The 22,317-nt window shown below is 40.1% G+C and overlaps 1 protein-coding gene across 1 annotated transcript; it reads right to left on the reverse strand.

The window, feature by feature from the left end:
• Positions 1-13,356: 13,356 nt before the first annotated feature.
• Positions 13,357-20,115, reverse strand: syt4 (synaptotagmin IV). The gene is made up of 4 exons (XM_072251780.1): positions 19,971-20,115; positions 18,175-19,010; positions 16,956-17,076; positions 13,357-16,407 (listed from the first exon to the last, which is right to left on the reverse strand). The coding sequence occupies exons 1-4, from the start codon at positions 20,002-20,004 to the stop codon at positions 16,094-16,096; spliced, it is 1,305 nt and encodes a 434-aa protein (XP_072107881.1). The 5' UTR covers positions 20,005-20,115; the 3' UTR covers positions 13,357-16,093.
• Positions 20,116-22,317: the final 2,202 nt, after the last annotated feature.

The raw sequence follows: 22,317 nt of genomic DNA on the forward strand, positions 1-22,317 counted from the left end.
ACCTGCCCTGGACTTTCTCTGTAGTTGTTACACTTTATTCTGCATTCTTTTATTTTCTACCTTGTTCTACCTGAATGCACTGTGTAATAATCTGATCTGTATGTAGAGTATGCGGGTCAAGTTTTTCACAGTACCTCAGTACATATACTAATAATAAACCAATTCCAATTCTATGTTTCCTCCAGCAAGGTGCTTCTACCTAATCCAAGATTCCTCCAGCTCTTGAAGCTGCTCTGACATAACATAGAACAGAATAGCACAGGATGAGGCCCTTCAGCCTAACCTAGTAATTAAACGGCTATCTAAACTAATCCCTTCTGCCCACACGATGTCCATATCCCTCCATTATTTGCACATTCATGCACCGATCTAAATGCTTCAATGACATTTGCCTCCCTGGCAACACATTCAGGGACCCACTGCTCTGAGCAAAAATTCTGCCCCATATCTCTCCCCTGAAATTATTCCCCTCCTTTAAGTAAGTGCCTCTAGTATTAGACATTTGAACCCTGGCATAAAGATACTGGCTGTCTACTCTATTGACGCCTCTCATAGTTTTATTCATTTCTATCGTCTCGCCTCAGGCTCAGCTAATCCAGAGAATACCACCTAAATCTGTCCAGTGTCTCCAAAGCACCACACATTTCTCCAAGCATTTCAGAGAGTCTTCCAACCCTCCTGAGCCAGCATTGTCAATAGGGTCCATTCCCTGCTGGGACAAGATAGTGGTTCCACCTCCCCTCCTGCCTGGCTGCATCCCTTCCGTCTCATCCCCTGTGAAGTCAATATCCAAGTGAGGGCTGTTTGGAGACAGATGAGATGAAACAATGCAGTGGTCTTTAACTGCAGCACTTAGGATGACTGACTCTTCCTCCTCGTCAGATGGTCCAGCAGCTCTTCTGTGGCTAAAGATTGCAGTGCATTCTTTCTTCCACCCATTTTTGAGAAACCTCCAAAAAAATAGAGAATACATACTGAGTTATCCTGCAGCAATGTTGTATCTGATCTCCATGCTAGATGAAAAGAGAATTTTCACGGTACTCTGCAGCCTGCAGCTATTGACTTTGGATGCATTTGTAATCTTCTGCTAACTCTGACAGTGATAAGTTATAGTGAAGCTCAAGATTGGCTAACATGGGTTAAGATATTTGCAAGACCCATAAATTTTAATGGTTGAAACTTCCTTTAAATACCCAATATCAGTGATGCAGATATAGTTAAGAGTTCTCAAAATTTCAGAGCTTTCTGTTCCTATAGCCCTGCATGTCACAGCACAAACATATTTACTTATTGTTTCCTTACATGTGTACATGAAATGTATCAGATAAAATGTCTTCTTTCTGAGCAAACTTTCAAGAAAACATGACTTGCTTCTGCTCCAGGTGGCTGATGTGGCCAATATGAGATCTGCCACAGGGGGAGCAAGAAGTGACTAATAGAACCACAGCACACCTCAGCACATGAAACAGGCCCTTCAGCCCATCTAGTCCGTGCCTAGTCCCATCGACCTGCACCCCGACTATACATAGAAACATAGAAAATAGGTGCAGGAGTAGGCCATTTGGCCCTTCGAGCCTGCACCGCCCTAGTCCTCCATACTCCTGTCATCCATGTACCTATTCAAATTTCTCTTAAATGTTCAAAATTCAAAGTTCAAAGTTAAATTTATTAATCAGAGTACATACATGTCACCACTAACAATCCTGAGATTCTGTTTCTGTGGGCATATTTAGTGAATCCATAGAATAGTAACTGTTTACTGTAAACATCCAGAACTACAAACTATACACAAACTGTTCAAGTACAGATATAAAGGAATCGTAATAAATAACGAGCATGAAATAACAATATAACAGTGTTCTTAAATGAGTGTAGCTATCCCCATTTGTTTAAGAGCCTGATGGGTGAGGCGTAGTAACTGTTCTTGAACCTGGTGGTGCGAGTCCTGAGGCTCTCGTACCTTCTACCTAATGGCAGCAGTGAGAAAAGAGCAGGGCCTAGGCAGTGAGGATATTTGATGATGGATGCTGCTTTTCTATGGCAATATATCATGTCCATGTGCTCACTAGTTGGGAGGGTCTTACCCGTGATACATTGGGCCAAATCCACTACCTTTTTTGCAGGATTTCCTGCTCAAGGTCATAGGTGTTCCCATACCAGACCATAATGCAGCCAGTCAGCACACTTTCCACCACACATCTATAGAAATTTGCCAAGGTTTTTGATGACATGCCAAACTTCCGCAGACTCCTGAGGAAGTAGAGGTTCTACTGTGCTTTCTTTGCAGTAATATTTGTATGATGGGTCCACGACAGGTCCTCTGAGATAGTGACATCCAGGAATTTGAAGTTACTGACCCTCTCCACCTCTCATCCTCCAATGATTATTGGCTCATGGACCTCTGGTTTCCATCTCCTGAAGTTTATAATCAGTTCCTTCATCTTATTGACATTGAGTGAGAGGTTGTTGTTATTACACCATTCAGACAAGTTTTCAATTTCCCTTCTGTATGTTGCTTCATCACTCCCTTTGATACAGCCCACAACAGTGGTGTCATCAGCAAACGTATATGGTTTTGGAGCTGTACTTAACTACACAGTCATGGTGTAAAGCAAATAGAGCAGGGGGATAAGTACACATCCCTGTGGTGCTCCTGAGCTGATAGAGATTGTGGAGGAGATGCTTATGCCAATCTGAATTGACTAGGGTCTGCAAGTGAGGAAATCTAGGATCCAGTTGCACAAGGGGTATTGAGGCCCAGGTCTTGGAATTTACTGATTAGCTTCGAGGGTATGATGGTGCTAAATTCTGAGCTCTAATTGATAAAGCTCATCCTGATGTATGCATCTTTGCTGTCCAGATGTTTTAGAGTTGTGTGAAGAGCCAACAAGACAGCATCTGCCGTAGACCTTTTGCTTTGGTCGACAAATTGGAGTGGATCTAGGTTGCCACTCAGACAGGAGCTGAATTGCTTCAACACTAGCCTCTCAAAACACATCATGACCGTGAATGTAAGTACCATTGGGCAATAGTCATTTAGACAGGTTACCATGCTCTAAATGGGCACTGGTACAATTGCAGCCTTCTTGAAGCAGGTGGGTACCACATACTGTCGGATCAAGAGTTTGAAGATATCCGTGAAGAGACCAGCCAGTTGATTGGCACAGGTCCTCAGTACTTGTCCAGGCGCTCCATCTGGACCAGGTGCTTTCCTTAAATATCTCTGAAATGTTGAAATCGAACCTATGTTCACCACTTCCTCTGGCAGCTCATTCCACACTCTCACTATCCTCTGAGTGAAGAGGTTTTCTCTCAGGTACCCCTTAAATATTTCACCCTTCATCCTTAACCCATGACCCCTAGTTCTAGTCTCACTCAACCTCAGAGGGTAAAAGCTCTCTTGAATTTACCCTATTTATACCCCTCACAATGGAATGGACGAGTGGGTAATCTGGAAGTTCGTGCACTCATTTCACCATTTTTTTCATGCATTACCAAAATATGACATCAAGTTTTTCAGTACCATCCTGAAACCTCCTTCTTTGCTTGGTGTGATTATAAACCAGTGATTTCCAGGGGTTAGTGAGAGTGTAGCATGTTTCAGAGGCTTTGAGTACATACTTGAATCTACAGCCTGTAATCACTTCCTGTGACAGGGCTGAGAGCTGAAACTCTGTTCAAATCGTCCAGTGCCATGCATACAAATGACATGGCCTGCCAAAGGAGCACAAGGGCAGTATTCATGCTAAACATGCTTATCTTGGAACTGGCATTGGAATTGGTTTTATTATTATCACACATACTTCGAACTTGTCTTGCATACGGTTTATACAGATCAAATCATTACACAGTACATTGAGGTGTAAAAGATTACAAAATGCAGAATAAAGTGCAATAGCGGTGCAGGTGGACAATAAGATGAAAAAACATAACAAGGTAGATTGTGAGCTCAAGGGTTCACCTTATCATACTGGAGAACTATACAATAGTTTTACAACAGTGGGTAGAAGTTGTCTTTGAGCTTGGTGGTACATGCTTTTAGGCATTTCTATCTTCTGCCTGAGGGAAAAAGGAAGAAGCGAGAACATTTAGGGTGGGTGAGGTCTTTCATTAGGCTGGCTGCTTTACTGAGGCAATGAGAAGTATGGACAAAGTCCATTGGGAGAAAATTGGTATCTGTGATGTGCTGAGCTGTGTCCACAGCACTCTGTGGCTTCTTGCAGTCATGGTCAAAGCCATGATGCAGTTTGTATACATATAAGGATATATGACTCAAATGCGTAGTACTGGTTTTTTGACATTATGTGTTAGAGTGTGAAGGAAGATTGGACAATATAGTAATCCTGCAAGAATGCTCCCTGTCCTCAGGAATTATTGGGTCACAGTGATGTGGAAGAACGCTGGTGGTTCTACATCTTTGTGCCTTTCAGAGCTCGCTCATTCGATCACAGTTGTGTGACTAAGTGTAGCAAACATGAAAAACTCAATTAGAGCTTTCCAGTAACGCCCGCTGGTTCTGAAAATGAGTGACATCACACAAGGGAGCCCTAAAACATCATCTTTTAAACAGTGCCATCAAATATTGCAATCTTTTTAAGGCTTCTTAAAACAGCGTTAGGAACACTTGTGATACCATTTTTAAAACCAAAACAAAGCAACACGCATGAATTCCTTGGTTACAATTTCTTATTTAAATGTCAAGGGCCTCATTTATATTAAAAATGTGTCTGCTTATTATGTTGTCTGCTTTATATTCACACAGTAATCTAAATAGTTTTACTTATGACAATAAGATGATTTGAATTTATGTTTGCAGACAGAATTGCCAGATTTTCTGAAGAAACAGGAGAGAGATTTATGGCACAGCAAATTCCTACCTGAGTTTTACTTTTATGACATCTTTTAAGATTTAGCACTGTTAAATCTACAATTAGAGCCAACGTCATTTGCAAAGAATGGCAAATTATAATAGATTTCATTAATTCCCTTGTAAAGCACAAGGGTTATGCTTAAACCAAGAAAATAACATTTAAAGAAGGTTGAACGCAATAGCCCCAAAAATGGACATGAGATACGGCTAACACACACAAAAAATGCTGGTGAACGCAGCAGGCCAGGCAGCATCTATATGAAGAGGTACAGTCGACGTTTCGGGATGAGATACGGCTGTTCCATTAACCTGTATCCATACAAATTATTGCAGCAGCTCACCAACTTTATCATCAAACTGCTGTCTAGATATTACAGGAAAGATGCTAGCATGGACAGATGATTAGCAGACTGACAGGAGGCAAGGAGTGGGAATAAAGGGGGCCTTTTCTGATTGGCTGCCATTTTACTAGTGATGTTCCGCAAGGTTTGGTGTTGGGTCCGCTACTTTTCAAGTTTTATTTTAGTAATCTGGATGACAGAATTGATGGCTTTGTAGCCAGGTTTGTGGATGATACAAAGTAGCTAAAGGGGTAGGTAGTGTTGAGGATACAGGAAGTCTGCGGAAGGACTTGAACAAATTAGGAGAATTGTTAAGTAAGTGGCAGGTGGAATATAGTGTAAGGGAAGTTTATGGCCATGCACTTTGGCAGAAGGAGTAAAGACATAGACTATTTTCTAAATTGGGAGCAAATACAGAAATTGGAGGTGGAAAAGTACTTAGAAGTCCTAGTGCAAAATTCCCTAAAGTTTAACTCAGTAAGCAAGGCAAATGCAATATTAGCATTCATTCTGAGGGAACTGGAATATAAAATAAATGGTAAAATGTTGTGGCTTTATAAGGCATTGGTCAGACTACATCTGAAATATTACGAGCAGCTTTGGACCCCATATCTAAGAAAGGATCTGCTGCCATTGGAGAGGACCCAGAGAAGGTATAAAAGAAAGATCACAGGAATGTATGGGTTAATGTATGAATAGAACTTGATAGCTTTGGAATTTAGAAGAACGAGAGAGGATTTCATTGAAACCTATCAAAACCTACCTAAAGCTTCGATTGAGAAGACATGGAAATGGTGTTTCAATTAGTGCGACAGTCAAAAATGAGGAGGAACAGCCCCAGAAATGAAGTATGTTGGAGATAAATAGGAATTTGTTTAGCCAAAGGCTGGTGAACCTATGGAATTCATTGCCACAGATGCCGTGGAGAACAAATCATTGGGTATGTTTAGAGCAGAGGTTAATAGGTTCTGATTAGTAAGGGTGTCAAAGGTTATGAGAGGAAGGCAGGAGAATGGAAGCAGGAGAATAAATCAGCCATGATTGATGGCAGAGCAGACTTAATGGCCAGAATAGCATTAATCTGCTTCAATGTCATATGGTGTTATGATCTTATTGTCATGTTCAATGGCTTGCATTTTATCAACGCGCAAATTTCATGAGTGGTTCCCTCAGTTTTGTTTCTGCTGTTCACAGTGTGGACTATAGCACTGTTTGCCCATCCCCAACATCACCTCAACCAAGGAAGCAGTCTGGAATCAGTCACATTGATTTGTCTAGAGCAGGAGTTCCCAACATTTTTGTGCCATGGACCAATACCATTAAGCAAAACCCTGGGCTGAGAACCCCTGGTTTGGAGTTACACATTGGTCAGACTGAGTAAGGATGGCAAATTTCCTGTTCTGAAGGACATTAGTGAACCCATATAAATCTGGTGGTTTCATTATCATCACTCACTCTCATGGCTTGGCTTGGCTTTGCGAACAAAGATTTAGGAAGGGGGCTGCCCACGTTGACGTGGGCATGTCCTTCAGCCTGCGCAATGGTATTTTAGGTGGAGTGCAGTGTGCACGGTACTGGCCCAACCCTTTACACCCGGGTTCATCTGCCATAGCCTAGCAAGCTGGGACGGTGACAGCGAGGTCCTCGGGTCGTAGGATTTACGTCGGAGTGTCCTTCTCCTAGGCGGATAGCCTGACAAGGCTAACGAGCCCCACCTGCCCGGTTTTGGAGTCAGAGTCGTCCTTCTCTTAGGCTGGCTGCCAACAAGCCCAGCCTACCCATCCAGTTATACCGCCGGACACTCAGTCGCGCCATGATGTAGCAAGCTCGGCGGAAACGGGGGCACCGATGAGAAGGTGTTGCTAGGGACGCAGTAATGTAGGAGAGGCCATCTGCAGTGGCCTCCTGCCTAGCAGGCCAGACAGTGACCACGCGGCGATCACTGCACTGGGAAAGGAGAGGCGATGTATTGTATGTATACTTTCCCTGGGTGAACGGGACGTCAGGCCCAGACCTCACCCGCCCCCTGGTTTCATTATCACCATTACTAAGAATACCCATTTTTTAAATTCTAGATATATTTAATTACTTGATTTTTTAATTACCCAGCTGATTGAACCTAATTCAGTTATCCAAGCATCTGGACACGAGTCCAGTAATCTACTCTTCAATATATGTTTGTACCATTGAAGCTGCTGTGATTTCTTAAATCTTACCTGTGATCCTAGTTTTTGTAACTGGAGCTGAAATAATAGCTATAATGTACTTCCTCATAGACAGGCCCACAAGTGCGTGAATGTAGTTGTCACCACTATCTCACTAGGAACCATGCTATCTGCATTTCTCTGTGCTCAGTTGGTGCCGGATTCTTCTGCTCTTTATCAATGGATGCAAACTCTCCGACAAGCCTCCAAAAAACAGTAAGTACTTACTTATCCATCATCTTCCATAACCCAAATCCAAAATACTGCAGATGCTGGAAATTTCAAATTAAGTAGAAAATGCCTGAAATAGACTACAGGTAGGTGACAATGTGCAGCGAATAAAAAGAGTGGCTATTTCAGGTTTATTAAAGCGTCATTGAAATCTGTATTATTAAAACCGACTTCATTAAAACTTGTGTGGGTGAGTGTGAGCCTATGAAAAGCCATGGATGAACCAGGAACTTCATCATTTGCTGAGCACTAGATCTGTGGCATTGAAGTCTGAAGACCCCAGGTCTGTACAAGAAAACCAGGTATGATTTGTGGAGGGCTATTTCAAGAGCAAAGAAACAAATCTGAGTGAGATTGGAGGCGACATCGAATGCACTTCAACTCTGGCAGAGTTTGCAAGACACTGCTTCCTACAAAGTGAAACCCAACATTATGAATGGCAGCAATGCTTCACTACCGTACCACTTGATGTCTTGAAGGTCAACGTCAAGCTGCCTTTCAGGAGGGTAAATCCTTGCAAGGCGGCAGGCCCGGATGGGGTACCTGGTAAGGCTCTGAAATTTGTGCCAACCAACTGGTGGATGTGTTCAAAGACATTTTCAATCTCTCACTGCTATGTTCAGAAGTTTCCACCTGCTTCAAAAGAGAAGCAATTACACCAGTGACAAAGAAGAGTAGTGTCAGGTGCCTTAACAGCTATCAACCAGTAGCACTCACATCTATGGTGATGAAATGCTTTGAGAGATTGGGCATGGCTAGAATCAACTCTTGCCTCAGCAAGAACCTGGACCTACTGCATTTCACTTTTTGCCACAATAGGTCTACAGCAGACACAATTTCAATGGCTCTTCACATGGCCTTAGATCACCTGGACAATATGAACACCTATGTCAGGATGCTGTTCATTGACTATAGCTCAGCATTTAACACCACTATTCCTGCAGTCCTGGTCGAAGGGCTACAGAACCTGGGCCTCTGTGTCTCCCTCTGTAATTGGATCCTCGACTTCCTAACTGGAAGACCACAATCTGTATGGATTGGTAATAACATCTCTTCTCCTCAATGATGATCAACACTGGTGCATCTCAGGGGTGTGTGCTTAACCTACTGCTCTAATCTCTCTACACTCATGACTATGTGGCTAGGTATAGCTTGAATGCCATCTATATATTCACTGATGATACAACCATTGTGACGAGAGGTCGTGCAACAACAAGATATGCCAGCTAGTTGAGTGGTATCGCAGCAACCACCCTACACTTAACTTACACTTAACGCCAAAGAGATGATTGTGGTCTTCAGAAAGGGTAAGATGAGGAACACAAACCAATCCTCACGGAGGGATCAGAAATGGAGAGAGTGAGCAATTTCAAGTTCCTGGGTATCTCTAAGGATCTAATGTTCCCAACAGATCGATGCAGCTATAAAGAAAGCAAGACAACAGCTATATTTCATTCAAAGTTTGAGGAGATTTGATCTCTCACCTAAAACACTTGAAAACTTCTACAGATGTACCATGGAGAGCATTCTGACTGCATCATTGTCTGGTATGTTGGGGAGAGCTTGCTACTACACAGCAGTGAAATAAGCTATAGAAATATTTAAAATCAGTCAGCTCCATCTTGGGTACTAACATCCACAACATTGTTAAGAAGCGGTGCCTAGGACAGCAGCATCCATTGTTAAGGACCCTCATCACCCAGAGCATGCCCTCTTCTCATTGTTACCATCAGGAAGGAGGTACAGAAGTCTGAAGGCTCACACTCAGCGATTCAGGAACAGCTCTCTCCTCTCTGCCATCCCATTTCTAAATGGACATTGAACCCATAAACACTACCTCACTTTTTATTATCTCTGTTTTTGCATTATTTTTAACTTTATATACATACTGTAATGAATTTATTTTCCTTTCTATATTTATCATGTATTGGATTGTACTTCTGCTGCTAGGTTAGCAAGTTTCATGACATATGCTGGTGATATTAAACTTGATTCTGATTCTGATTTTATTATCTTACAACAGAACTGGTGAAACATTATCAACCTGAAGCATTAACTCCGTCCTGCTGTTCAGCTTCTTCTCTAGTCTGACCCTTGTGCTTGCTCTCTTGTACGTGTTATGCGTGCTTTGTGCTGTGTGACTTTGTACTTTCTTTTGCACCTTGGTCCCAGAGTACCTTTGTCTCATTTGGCTGTATTCATGTATGATTGAACGACAATTAAACTTGAATTGAATTGCATTGTGTGAATCCTGCTGCAGAATTTGTACTTGTTCTCATTCTCTGGTAAGTCAGCATCTCCGCTGCCCTCTCCCCATTTCGCACTGCATTCATATCTTGGAGAGTATTAACTACCTCATCCAAACTCGTATGTGGTGTTACTACCTGAACTGATATCACGTGGCATTGTGTCTTCTTCCATTTCTTTTCATCTTCCTGCACTTTCAGGCTTTGAGGCAGTTTTTGCATAAACAACATGATAGCACCACAGCTTATGATAAGAAAGACAGAAAGTCTAAGAAATGCCTTGAATGGCACCCAGTCCAAAACCCCACACATTCATTCCCTCCAAAACTAGTGCAGAGTGGCTGCTTTGTCTACCATCCACAAAATGCATTACTGCAGTTACTCATAGCCACTTGCTAAGGCTACTCCACTATCACATCCAAAAACCACAATCTCTACTACTAAGGATAAATGTTACAGGCACATGGCAGCATCATTACTTTCAGTGTGCTCTTTAAGTTTCATCCTGATTCAACACGCTTCAGTATCACAGGGCACCTCTGCACGATATCACGGGAAAGCATCATCCTTCATCAGTGACCCCACCACCCAGGATATGCTGTTCTCTTGCTGCTGCCATCAGGAAGAAGGTACAGGAGCCTCAGGACTCACACCACCAGATTCAAGACACTTAACACCCCTCAACCATCAGGCTCTTGTACCAGGGGTGATATCTTCAGCCGGCTTCACTTGCCCCATCAACTCACTTCCAAGAGCTCTTCACCTCATGTTATTAACATTTATTGCTTATGTATTTAGATTATAAGAGCAGAATTAGACCATTCAACCCATCGGGTCTGCTCTGCAATTGCATCATGACTGATCCCGGATCCGACTCAACCCCATACACCTGCCCTCTCGCCATATCCTTTGACGCCCTGACTGATCAGGAAATGGTCAACTTCTGCTTTAAATGTACCCACGGACTTGGCTTCCACCACAGTCTGTGGGAGAGCATTCCAGAGATTTAGTACTCCCTAGCTAAAATATTCCTCCTTACCTCTGTTCTTACCTTCAATTCTGAGGCTGTGCTCTCTAGTTCTGGATACCCCCACCATAGGAAACATCCTCTCGACATCTACCCTATCTAGCCCTTTCAACATTCGGTAGGTTTCAATGAGATCCGCCCACATTCTTCTAAATTCCAGTGAGTACAGGCCTAAAGCTGCCAAACGCTCTTCATATGATAACCTCTTCATTCCCGGAATCTCCTCGTGAACTTTCTCTGGACTCTCTTTAATGACAACACATCCTTAATATTATTATTACTACTATTTCTTTTCTTTCTTTTTATATTTACCCAGTCTGTTGTCATTTGTACACAGGTTGTTCACCTTGTTGGAGTGGTCTTTCATTGACTCTATTATGGTTATTGGATTTACTGAGTATGTTCACAATAAGATGAATCTCAGGATTGTATATTGGGACATATACAATATGTACTTTGATAATAAATTTACTTTGAACATGTTGGAATTTTCTTCCTGGCATTGCTGGGGCAATGCCTTCATCGAAACATTAAAACATTAGTTCAAACTCACCTTCTAAGGGACAAAAATGTGGACTTTACCAAAAAAAACACTAAAAGTAGATAAATTACACAAAAACTCTGCTGCTTAGAAGTCAGAATGGAGTTTTGGGAGTCAAAATATGAGTAGAAGCGTTTTGGGATTTGAAAACATTGTTTCTTCCTGCCAATGCCGAAGTGTTGGGTGTCCTCCTAATGATTCCCCACTCCCTTGCCCTTTGGACAGTTGTTTGTCCCTGTCTATGTCTCTGAACAATCAGTTGCTGCTGTCTCCACTAAAAGAAAGTGAGCATTATCTGATATGCTTGGATGATCAGGTTATAATCATCCAATAGTGGACATTGTGGGCCAGATGTGAAATGTGCATTAAGATTATAACAATGCTAAGTATGTGAGGTAGAGCATATGATGAAAAGCTGTGCCTGGGGGTAAACTGTATAGGATACAACAAGCAGTTGAAGGTACATTCATTTTGACCACTCGTCTAAAGTATCCATGTCCTTGGGGAACATGTCTAAAATTTATATCCAGAACTATCTCCTCCTCTCTTACTATCTTCTGGTTGTGTGTCTGAGGGCCTCTTGCTCTGAATTTCCATGGATAAAATGCATATCTCCTACTTTGTACAATCTTTCCTAAGCAGTCCATTGTTGCCATCAAAAGCATTGGGGTCCTGCTCAGTTTCTCGTTTCCAGTTTCACCTTTAGAATTTGATTTTCTGCCAGTGCCTAATCCAGTCATTACACACAACTGTTGTTTACAATAAGACAATGGCTTATGCTGCCCAGAAAATTATAATTAACAGGCAGCGCAAGATTTCTCTAATGGTTTCCTTTCCGCTAAACAAGTATGTGTTAATCAAGCATCACAACCACATTCCTAACTTCAGGCACTTTCATATTTAGCCACTTTTCTGCTGTCTGATATTTGCATCAATCATTAAGAAGCATAATCAGATGTACAAACTGATTCTGTAATTAGTATCAGAATATGTAACACCTCAAGTGAATTTATGAAAAATAATTGAATGTTACCTTATTTTGTGAAGTTTTATGATATGTCACATTCCTAGTGTGATAATAGCTAACACAAAATACATCAACTTATATAGTGCTTTATTCTTTTTTTTAAACACACACAAAACACAAGGGTACAAGACCGCAGCTGAATGGCAAAATTTTCTCAACAATTTTTTAAAGTTTTGATTGAAAAAAACTTGTGCACCATAATCATACATCAACAGCACAAATTATTAAATACAATTGTTGCCAGTAATTTACATTACTACCACAATATGTGAATGTGCGCATTCTTTTAATTAATTGATTGTAAACACCTTGTAATGCAACATACAAAACTTATTACGTATACAGATTTACACCGTATAGTTATATATAATTTTGTAACCATTTACTGCTGGAGTTCTTGAGTAAGTAATTTGCAGCACATCAGCATTTCAAACCACAGACAGTTACATCTTCCAGAATTATTCAAAACTATTTTACAAAAATTACAGCTGCAATTGCAATGCTCTGAAAAATGTGAACTGAAAATCTGATGATGCAAAAACTTCTATTCCATTGGGGTAAAAAGTATGTAATGCAGGCTTGAAAAGTGAACTCAAATTGAAATAAATTGTAAACACATTTTCAGGTCCAAAACTAAGTTAGGTTTTCAGTTTCTCTAACTAGTTTTTATAAGTGGCTGCTCTATGATTTTGCTGAGTTAATAAGTTCTTCAATATGTTGATTGAAGACTTAGCAGCACATTACTGCTCTGAACATAAATACTTTTTGCCAAAATTATACTTTTATTTATAGATCTGTGTCATTTGAAGGAAATTGATTTAACAGATAATAATAATTTTGATTTCAAGCTCTAGTTTGATTACATTTTAACTTGCACATTAAAACAGTAGAAACTACAAAAATAACAGAAATCCCTTAAATTGCACAAATGCCAATAGAACTTATGATTACTGATGCGGCTTCAGGCAGACTTATCTTTTCCCATGTGGTGAGACTTTTAATCCCATCCTGCATAGTAATGAATAGGCATGCCAGCATGAGGTCTTCAGCATATTGTGATATATTTCCAGATGGCTGGAATATGATAACATTTCTTTCTTTATGCATGCCTCAGATTCAGTTTGAACAGTTCAGTTTTACCAAGCCAAATTCATCTGTGCTAAAATGTTCATCTGAACAATTGTAAACACAACCACTTACTCCTATACTACAAAAGTATATTTATCTATGATTTCCCTCTATGTTTGTTCTACAAAATGCATATAATGTTACCCTACGGGTCACCTTTTCACAAAGTATTCCTAATCTCCAAACTGAGCCTGGGTTGATCTGTCCATCAAAAGATAAGAAATTTGGTCTCTGGCAGTGTGCATGCCAAAAAGCAGCTTAAAAATATTTGGAGCCCTTTTTTTCTCTTAAAACAGAACACAAACATATAATGCTAAACATAACAATAGGATGGAAGCCATATATAGTAAACGTAAATGGCAACATATGGTGACTTTGAATTTGATCCATTAAGATTCAAAATGAAGAAATCAATAATGGTACTGAGTGCTCATTAATGTTTCAAGCAATGATTTTTCCTGGAACTATAAGGATCAGTGACAGAAAAAAATCCAATTCACTAAATGCATTGACATTTGAGATCAAATAGCATTCTGAAAGCTATAATCACTTCTTTCACAATCTGTCTAGTTTACTTTATAGTAACTAATGATTTTTAAATCACATTCCATTCCTGCATCTTTTAGGGTTGCATCAATGGTACACTTAATCATTAAATATATTACAAGCTCTCCTACACCTGTCACTGAGATTAGTTTAAAGCAACATGCATAATAAATGCATGGTTCACAATGCATTTACAGCATGATTTACACAAGTTGGATGACTGTAAACTGTAGTTTCTGATTAGAACAAAATGAGATCATATTTATGACAACATGTTCAACCTGAAGCTATAAAAGGGTAGGCAAAACATTGTTATTCCTTTCATTCATTGGCCTACCTTTCAAAGGAATTTGCTCTGAACTCAAAACGTCACTTACCTCAAATATATTGGCACTATCTGGAAGAAATATTGGAGAGGATTTGTCACAATTCCATACAGTGAAAAACATTCTGATGTCATTAAAACTGCTCCATTATCTGTACTCTTTCTCTTTGAAACATGGATGTTTTTAAGATAGAAATATGATTGAGGAGAATAAAATATATGGAATGCAGTGGGAAATAAATATATCCTATGGTGCTGACTACCTTTCCTTCAGTTTTGTTCCCTGTGGTTCTCTGGGTCAGCCCCCTCAGGATATACTAAGCCATGTGCCAAAACTCTTTAATGTGTACTTAATTCACTTTGCAGTGCTATGAAAGCTTTGGCAAAAGCAAGAAAAAACTTATTTTCTTTGTTGAATAAGCCTTCTAGCAGATGTAATGAGTTTTAGCTGCATCAATATTAACCACTTTTAAAAATTATTTATTTCCATGGCATCATAAAATAGGAAAGAAAAAGATTTTGCAATGAAATGAGCAATATTGTGGTTTTAGTATGCAACTGTTCCCCAGTTACAGCTGCTAAGTAGATGGCACTATTTATATATATGCCTAGAACAAAGTATCAAAATTGATAAATGCTAGCATATTTAAAAGCTGAAAATGGATGTGACTGCATTCTCTCAGTACGATTTACCATTCTTCACTTTATCAGTCATTCATGACACCTCAATTCATTGAAAACAAATATTTTTGGTAAATACTGTGCTCCTTGCAAGGAGAGATTTTAGACCCACCGTATAATTAGAACACCATTTGATATTAGGTATTGAACACTGATATCAGGTCAAATGCATTTAAATTTACTGAGATGTTCACTCACATTATCTTTACTTCAATGTTAGGAAAGTATGTCCCACTGCAAAAATATGAGTTTTTTATCGATGCCACGTCAACAATATATCCATCTGTACCTGTGGTCTTATTGGATGATAATGATGACTTGATCTCAAATATTGTGGTATGTTGCATATTGGATTATTGGTGACTGGAAATTGGCTCTTCCTTTGACAATAGCCAATGGAGAAGAGTTTCACTTAGCCGCTTTAGGTAGCACAATGCCATTGCGCTACCTGGACTCTTCTCCTCCAATATACTTTAACATTAAGGCAACACATAATCTGCTTCATTTTCAACTGTTTGAGCTACAAACATTAGAATGGCTTTACTTCAAATATCCTCAGTTCACTCAAAATGTTATCGGTTTCCATTGCAAAACGTATCTTCAAATTCTAAATACTCCTTTCACACTTACATCCTAAAAGTTTAATCCCCAGAAACAAACTCCCTAATGTGAACAGCCACACAAAATGCGGACATACATGCCTACCCATTCTACTAGCTACCTTGAATTTCTTAAAATTGTTAGCAAACAAGAGAGCAAATCCACTTCATCTTATACAGTACAGATCACAATATTTACCACAATCAGATGTACAAATTATGTATACTTAGTATAAATTGAAAATTCTTCAGAAAGGCTTTGGGTTGGTTAATGCACAGCTTGTTCCTTGCCTATCAAACAATAAAGTCCAACCCTCCATTTGGATGCTAACCATCACTCAGGCAATGCCATTTAGCAATTTGTCGCCTTGGATGCTCACAGATCTCCCTCCAATGCTCTCCTACTGTCCCTTCTACTGAGTTCCCCAGCACTAGGCGCCCAATAATTTCGTTCTTCATCATTCTGTCAAAATCGATGACCAGAAACTCGACACTTATGTTGTCGATCCCCTCACATGGGATGTCAAAGACAAAGAGCTCATTAAACACTGGATTTAGAGTGCACTTCTTTACGTGGGTCTTTTTCTTTGATATTCGCTTCTTATCATGGTACAAGTTGACTTTCACATAAGGGTCAGCAGCTGGTGGGAAAAAAAAGAGAAGACAGCTGATTTACCTTTTCAGCTTATACTTTTTACCCTTTCATTTGAATATATTTTTGCAACTGCAGCAGAGATGCAATGCAGTTGCTTGCAAATAATTATAATTAAATCACTAAAAAATTGGAAATACTCAACAGGTCATGCAGCATCTGCAAAGAGAAAAGCCTCATCAAAAATACTCACCAACCTGAAAAATTAAATCTGCATGACAGATGTTGCCTGATGAATAATTCCAGAATTTTATTTTACTTTTAGTGTTCCCTATAAGCAGTATTGTGCATATGATTAAGCTACAATAGGTTATGCATGGCAAAACTAAAATGAAACAAATATTCCATTCACATATGAAAACCATTATTTACATATGTGTGCAGTCTGTGATAAGTATAGATTTAATCAAAGATAAAATAAAGATACATAGGAGGATAGGAGCACACATACATGGATGTAGATATAGACTGATTAATAGGTCTGATTTTTCTCAGCTCCAGCTGCACGATTGCTGGTAATTCTGCTTGAATAATTACCTGATAATCCAGACACATCATTTTTCGGCAGATGGCGAGCTTTTAATACAACAACAGTCAGGGTGTTGGTGGTAGATTGATAGCAAAGGGACACTAATAATTCTCCACGACCCACTGATTTCTGTGAATGAACCAAAGGAGACACATGAACAGACTTTCAGAAACATGCTGTTATCATTGCACAGTAGATTTCCTCACTGCTCTTTGTTGTGGCACCTTCTCTACAGGAGACAAAAAAGATTATCCAACATTGGCCTCTATACCTTGTTACTCACTATTAGAATTAACAGACCATATATTAAGCTTACATTAGCAATAAACCCTCTTTTGGAAAATAGCTCCATTATAAAATTAAAGAGGTAATTATCAGTAGGCTGCTTTATGATTATTGTTGTATGCAATTAGCTCTATAGGCAATTTTCTCAGCATATATTTTATTAGGTTACATTAGTATTACTTCATATATGTTATACAATACGGATCTTTATTAAATACTTGTTCCTCTTGATATCGAGTACAGAAGGTATCACTGCTTGGCCTACGCCTGATACTGTAATATTGATGTGACACTTAGTCTAAAGCAGATGAATTGTGCCAGAGAAACACGGGATTAGATGAAAGTGGGAGACTAATTTAAAGGACTGACGGCGGCATGGACTAGTTTGACTCAACAGTCAGGTTTTATAATGTGAATTCAGTAATAATTATTCACCCCTTGATTGCAAAATAAAGTTTCAAATGGACGGGCAGCAGACCTTTCGCTTGGATCTTGGGACACATGTTGATCAACAGTTAATTGAGGGCCAACCACATTTATAAATTAAAAAACGATCGGAATTCGAATGCCACATAGAAAATAGTAATTTCTTTAACTATTAGATCAGCTATATTAAATTTCTATACCACAATTGATTACACGTTATCTGCCCGTAGGATGTATGTATAATCGCTTCCGAAACTAGATTTAAATAAAACCCAACTCTAATTTATGCGATTTGTTTCGCTTCGGTTTTCATGTTAATCCTTCAAAAAAAAAATCCAGTCTTCGTACACACCAGACGTCTGCCTCCGGCGCTGACCTAACCTTTCCCTTATCTCCATCAATAACTCATGAGCTATCTTTTTCAATAAACCCCTGCAAAGCACACATCGCATCTCTAATGGAAGCTAGAGCAGTACACGTCCCTCCACCGTACAAGAGATCACTTCAAACATTTACCCGACAGTTTCTCCTCGTGATGTCCCTGTTCATCTGCACTTTGCCTTCTGAGAGATTGATTCCCGCCATTGGCACCAAAACCTCGCCAATGACGTCGTCTCTGGAAAAACGGTCAAAACTCAGCACCAGGAAATGAAGGGACAGTTCCTGCACTTGGCTGTAGGGGATGCCGTAAAAAGTGAACGTTTCGTCAAAAGCTGGGTCCAGGGTTTTCCTGAGGACGCGAGTTTTCACTCGGTGTTTTTTGTCAGGCAAGATTGACATTTTAATGTAAGGATCAGACGTCATTGACTGCTCGTCCATGGCTGGCAGACCGTGAGCCTCTATAATGTTGACAAGCAACGCCTTCTTGTCGAAGTTGTACATTAAGGAGAACATCAAAGATCCCAGTTTGGGTTCATTGTTTTCCTCTTCAGAGGGTGCCAGTGACTTTTCCGAGATGGAGTTCTCGGATGATATACTGTCTTTCTCGCCTTCTGAGAAGGTCTTGGGGTGGACACTCTCGATTTCTGGGGAGCTCCGGACTTTGCCGGGAGTTTTGGTGAAATTTCCATTCTGATCACGGCTCTCCAGATCTAAGTGGAGCGAGTTCTTTGGTAGCTTGGCTTTTGATGACTCCTTGTCTTTAGGATCCGATTTGTCATCGGCTCCGAATTTCTTTTTGTTGCTAAGATTCTCAGGGTAAATGTCGACTCCCTTCAGCATGTGCACAAATTTATATGGAGGGGTTTTATTAGCTTTTGAAGACTTGCGTTGACAGCAGATCCATGCAAACATGGACATCGTAAATATCAGGGCAAACGCGCTGGCTATCCCTATAAGAGCAGGCACACCATCTATGGAAAAAAGATGTTCAATAAGAGTATTAATCCATTAAAATTAAAAAAACAGTTTATAAACTTCATTTGTGAAATTATTAAGCTTGCACCTGTCAGATATTCCTCATTTGAATGATACTTTTCATTCTGCTGCCAAAAACTCATTACATAAACTTGTACGACTGATGCAGTATGTTAGTTATTCAGGGTGCTTTTGAGCTAAATTGAAATTCGCAGCATTTTGATTAAAAATGAATGTTCAGGAAGGAGATATAGACGAGATTATTTAAATCAATGTCATCATACCACATTGTCTTAGCATTATAACCGATGAACAGCGGCAGCTCTGGTTAATGTCTAATTAACAAGACGAATCTGTATGGATCCCATTAGCCAGACACCAATTAGCGTTCCCGTCCTCAAACCTAAACCAACTGATACCCGTCTCACAAAGATGCAGATTTAACAACAAAATGAGGCCAAAACGAGCAAGTGAGATCGAGCAATGTGGAATCAGAGCAACGATAATCAAACAAATACAAAAACTTTAAGGGTACGAGGGATAGAGGCAAATGCGAGAAATTGCAATAGGTAATTGAAACACAGCTTAGATGAATACAGGTACTCGCGGTTTCAAGCTTACAACGTAGTGCAAGAATCCCGAATAAGTGTTACAAACGCAATATTGCTATTTGTCTAATGGGTAAAGTAATTTGCGACTATGTTGTTTCCTGTGCAGTGTTGCCACATTTGGGTGTTTATTTTTACTTTAGCGGTAGCCACAGCATTTCTCTTGCTCCCTCTCAGGCTGCCTGTACCAAGCCGGAGCAAGATAAATGCTACGGCCAGTACCAAACTACAAATAAGCACCCAAAGGTGGACACGCCGTAGGAGAAACAACACAGCCACAGATCTGGTAGTCACATTTCTGGAGCGAGAAAGCTTATCTACAAAGATCCGCCCGAGGGATTGGCTTACCAATGCCAGCCCCGCTCTCCACAACCGGAGCCATGTCGATCCTTGCTCTATCCCTGGTGCTGAAGAACGTAGCGCACAGATTTCCGCCTCTTCTGGTCCAACGGCTTAGTTTATTAATTAGAATCTTTATTAAAAATAATCCCGGGGCAGACTAAGCGGGGGGTGGGGACGTCGGTGGTGAGGTGGGGGGTTATATTGCGCGGGAGATGAGCTGAAGCTTCGGCTCCGGCTGCTGCAGTTCTGAGGAGTCGCAAACACTGTGGACGTGGTTGGCTGGATGACGTCTTTCTGACGAAGCCCTGCCCGAGTTGAGCTCTTTTGCTCCCTAAGGTATTTAAATTCCTACCATCAGTTACGTTAAACAGCTGCAGTCTGAACGGTATCTGCTCGGAGGACAGTAATAGGAGGGACAGTTTTCTTTTTGCGTCGTTCAGTTTCTCCTGGCCAGGAGGAATAGCAGTAGAGGGCTGGGTGGGTGGATGACTAGTATGAAGAGGCTGACTCACGCCAGCCGCACTGTCTGCTGCCTTACACCCGCTAATCGTGGGAGTCCGATCTCTGCACAAACAGACTGGCCGTCTGGTGCACTTTTATCTTCCGAGCAAATAATGCAGAGCTTTCAAAGCACTTCAGATCAAATTTTAGTTCAGTCATTCTTAAAAAGTTTGTATTTTGGAAGGGGAGCAGGGAAACAATTGATGCATACATGCCCCCCGGACAGACCAGAAACATTTTTAAAGGGGTGTGACTACATCACCGCTGTTCTACTTTCACACCGGCGTCAATTTAGAATTTTGCAGTTGATGAGGGAATTAAGGATGGGCTTTTTTTTGGGTATTTTCTTGTAAGAGGCGAACACACACCATCTGCTGGTTAAAGTCATACAATGAGTCAGATTTTGCATTGACGCTGTGATATTTCATTCAGTCAGAGCTTACAAGGCTCGTCTAACTTCATTACGCACGTCTAACTTCAGTACTGCAGTATGTTATGCTTCCTTCTTAAGGTTCTTAAAATATTTCATATGCTCTATCGACCAGTTCCTTTTATGGAATGTTGAAGCAATATAACTTTGAGTTAAAACCAGTCATATATTACTTCGAATTAATATTACAGAGAGAAACTTGCGTTTCCCGGTACTTGTTAAAAATGTGCAATTCCGTCCTCATTAATTCACAGATAATTACCAACAGATCTTTTTAATATTCCTCCGCGGAATTACCAATATCTTATATTCGATAATGTCTCAGAGGTGACGTCACGAAGATACATGACATCACTGACGTGTAATTGCAATGCCGAGCAATAGATACTGCGAAACTCCACAATTATCTGAAGAATTACTGTTTAGGAGAGGCGTAAGAAAAATATAGAAGTGTTGTAGAATTGAAACTACTCAGACGTAAAGCATACAATAAATATAATAACGTAAGCGCATTTTCCCGCATGGTATATAACATGTTGAAAGAAATTTGCGTAACGTTTGACTAGTAGATCAGAACAATAAAATGATTTGAACTATTAATTAAAAGTTACTAATCAAGCTTATTTACAATGGCGGGGGAATTTTAATATGGACCATTTCGACACTGCGCGAGATTTTTCACGTCCTTAATAGCCTCCGTATCGGGGAATTATGATACAGAGTATAACCACTCTCAGGAATAGTAAGGGGCTTTTATGTGGAGATGGATGCACTGCTGTCCCCAGGGGAATGAAGAAATTATTGATCGTAGGTGTGTGAAATGAACTGCGATGTTTCTGCTCGTTTTCTTGTTTATATACGTATATGTTTCCCTTTGCCTGGGCGTATATATCACACTCTGCCCAGTTTCTGGCAGCTGAGGGCCAATGGGATCGCTGGTGATGTGTTCATAATTTGGTACTGTTGAAAATAATGGAGTAATATAATCGGCACCACAGTCTGCATAAGCTAATTAGCTTTATATGAAGCGCATTTTGTGTAAAAAATTGACTGATATTGTTTGCACTGAAATGCTGACTACGTGATTAAAGAGATCATTTCGTATCTGGTGATAATTTATTACCATCATATTACTTGCTATAATGCTGCAATCAAAATGATAAGTCTTGTTTCAGGAGTCTTTGTGTCTCTAGCATGTTCAGCATAGTTTCGTGGTTGAAATAAGCGATCAGTTAAATCCTTGCCATTCGGCAATCTCACTTCAGTGCTATGCCACTATAAATGAAGACACTCTTGACATAGAGTAGGTGTACCCCTAATGTTCCAAGTAATAGCCCAATAATAGTGACCTCAGCACTCTTATGGTATGAACATAGCACTATGGTCTCTTATTGGGTTTACAAAGTAGAATCTTAAAATAGC

This window comes from Mobula birostris, chromosome 3, assembly GCF_030028105.1.
Source record: "Mobula birostris isolate sMobBir1 chromosome 3, sMobBir1.hap1, whole genome shotgun sequence".
Lineage (NCBI taxonomy): Eukaryota > Metazoa > Chordata > Chondrichthyes > Myliobatiformes > Myliobatidae > Mobula > Mobula birostris.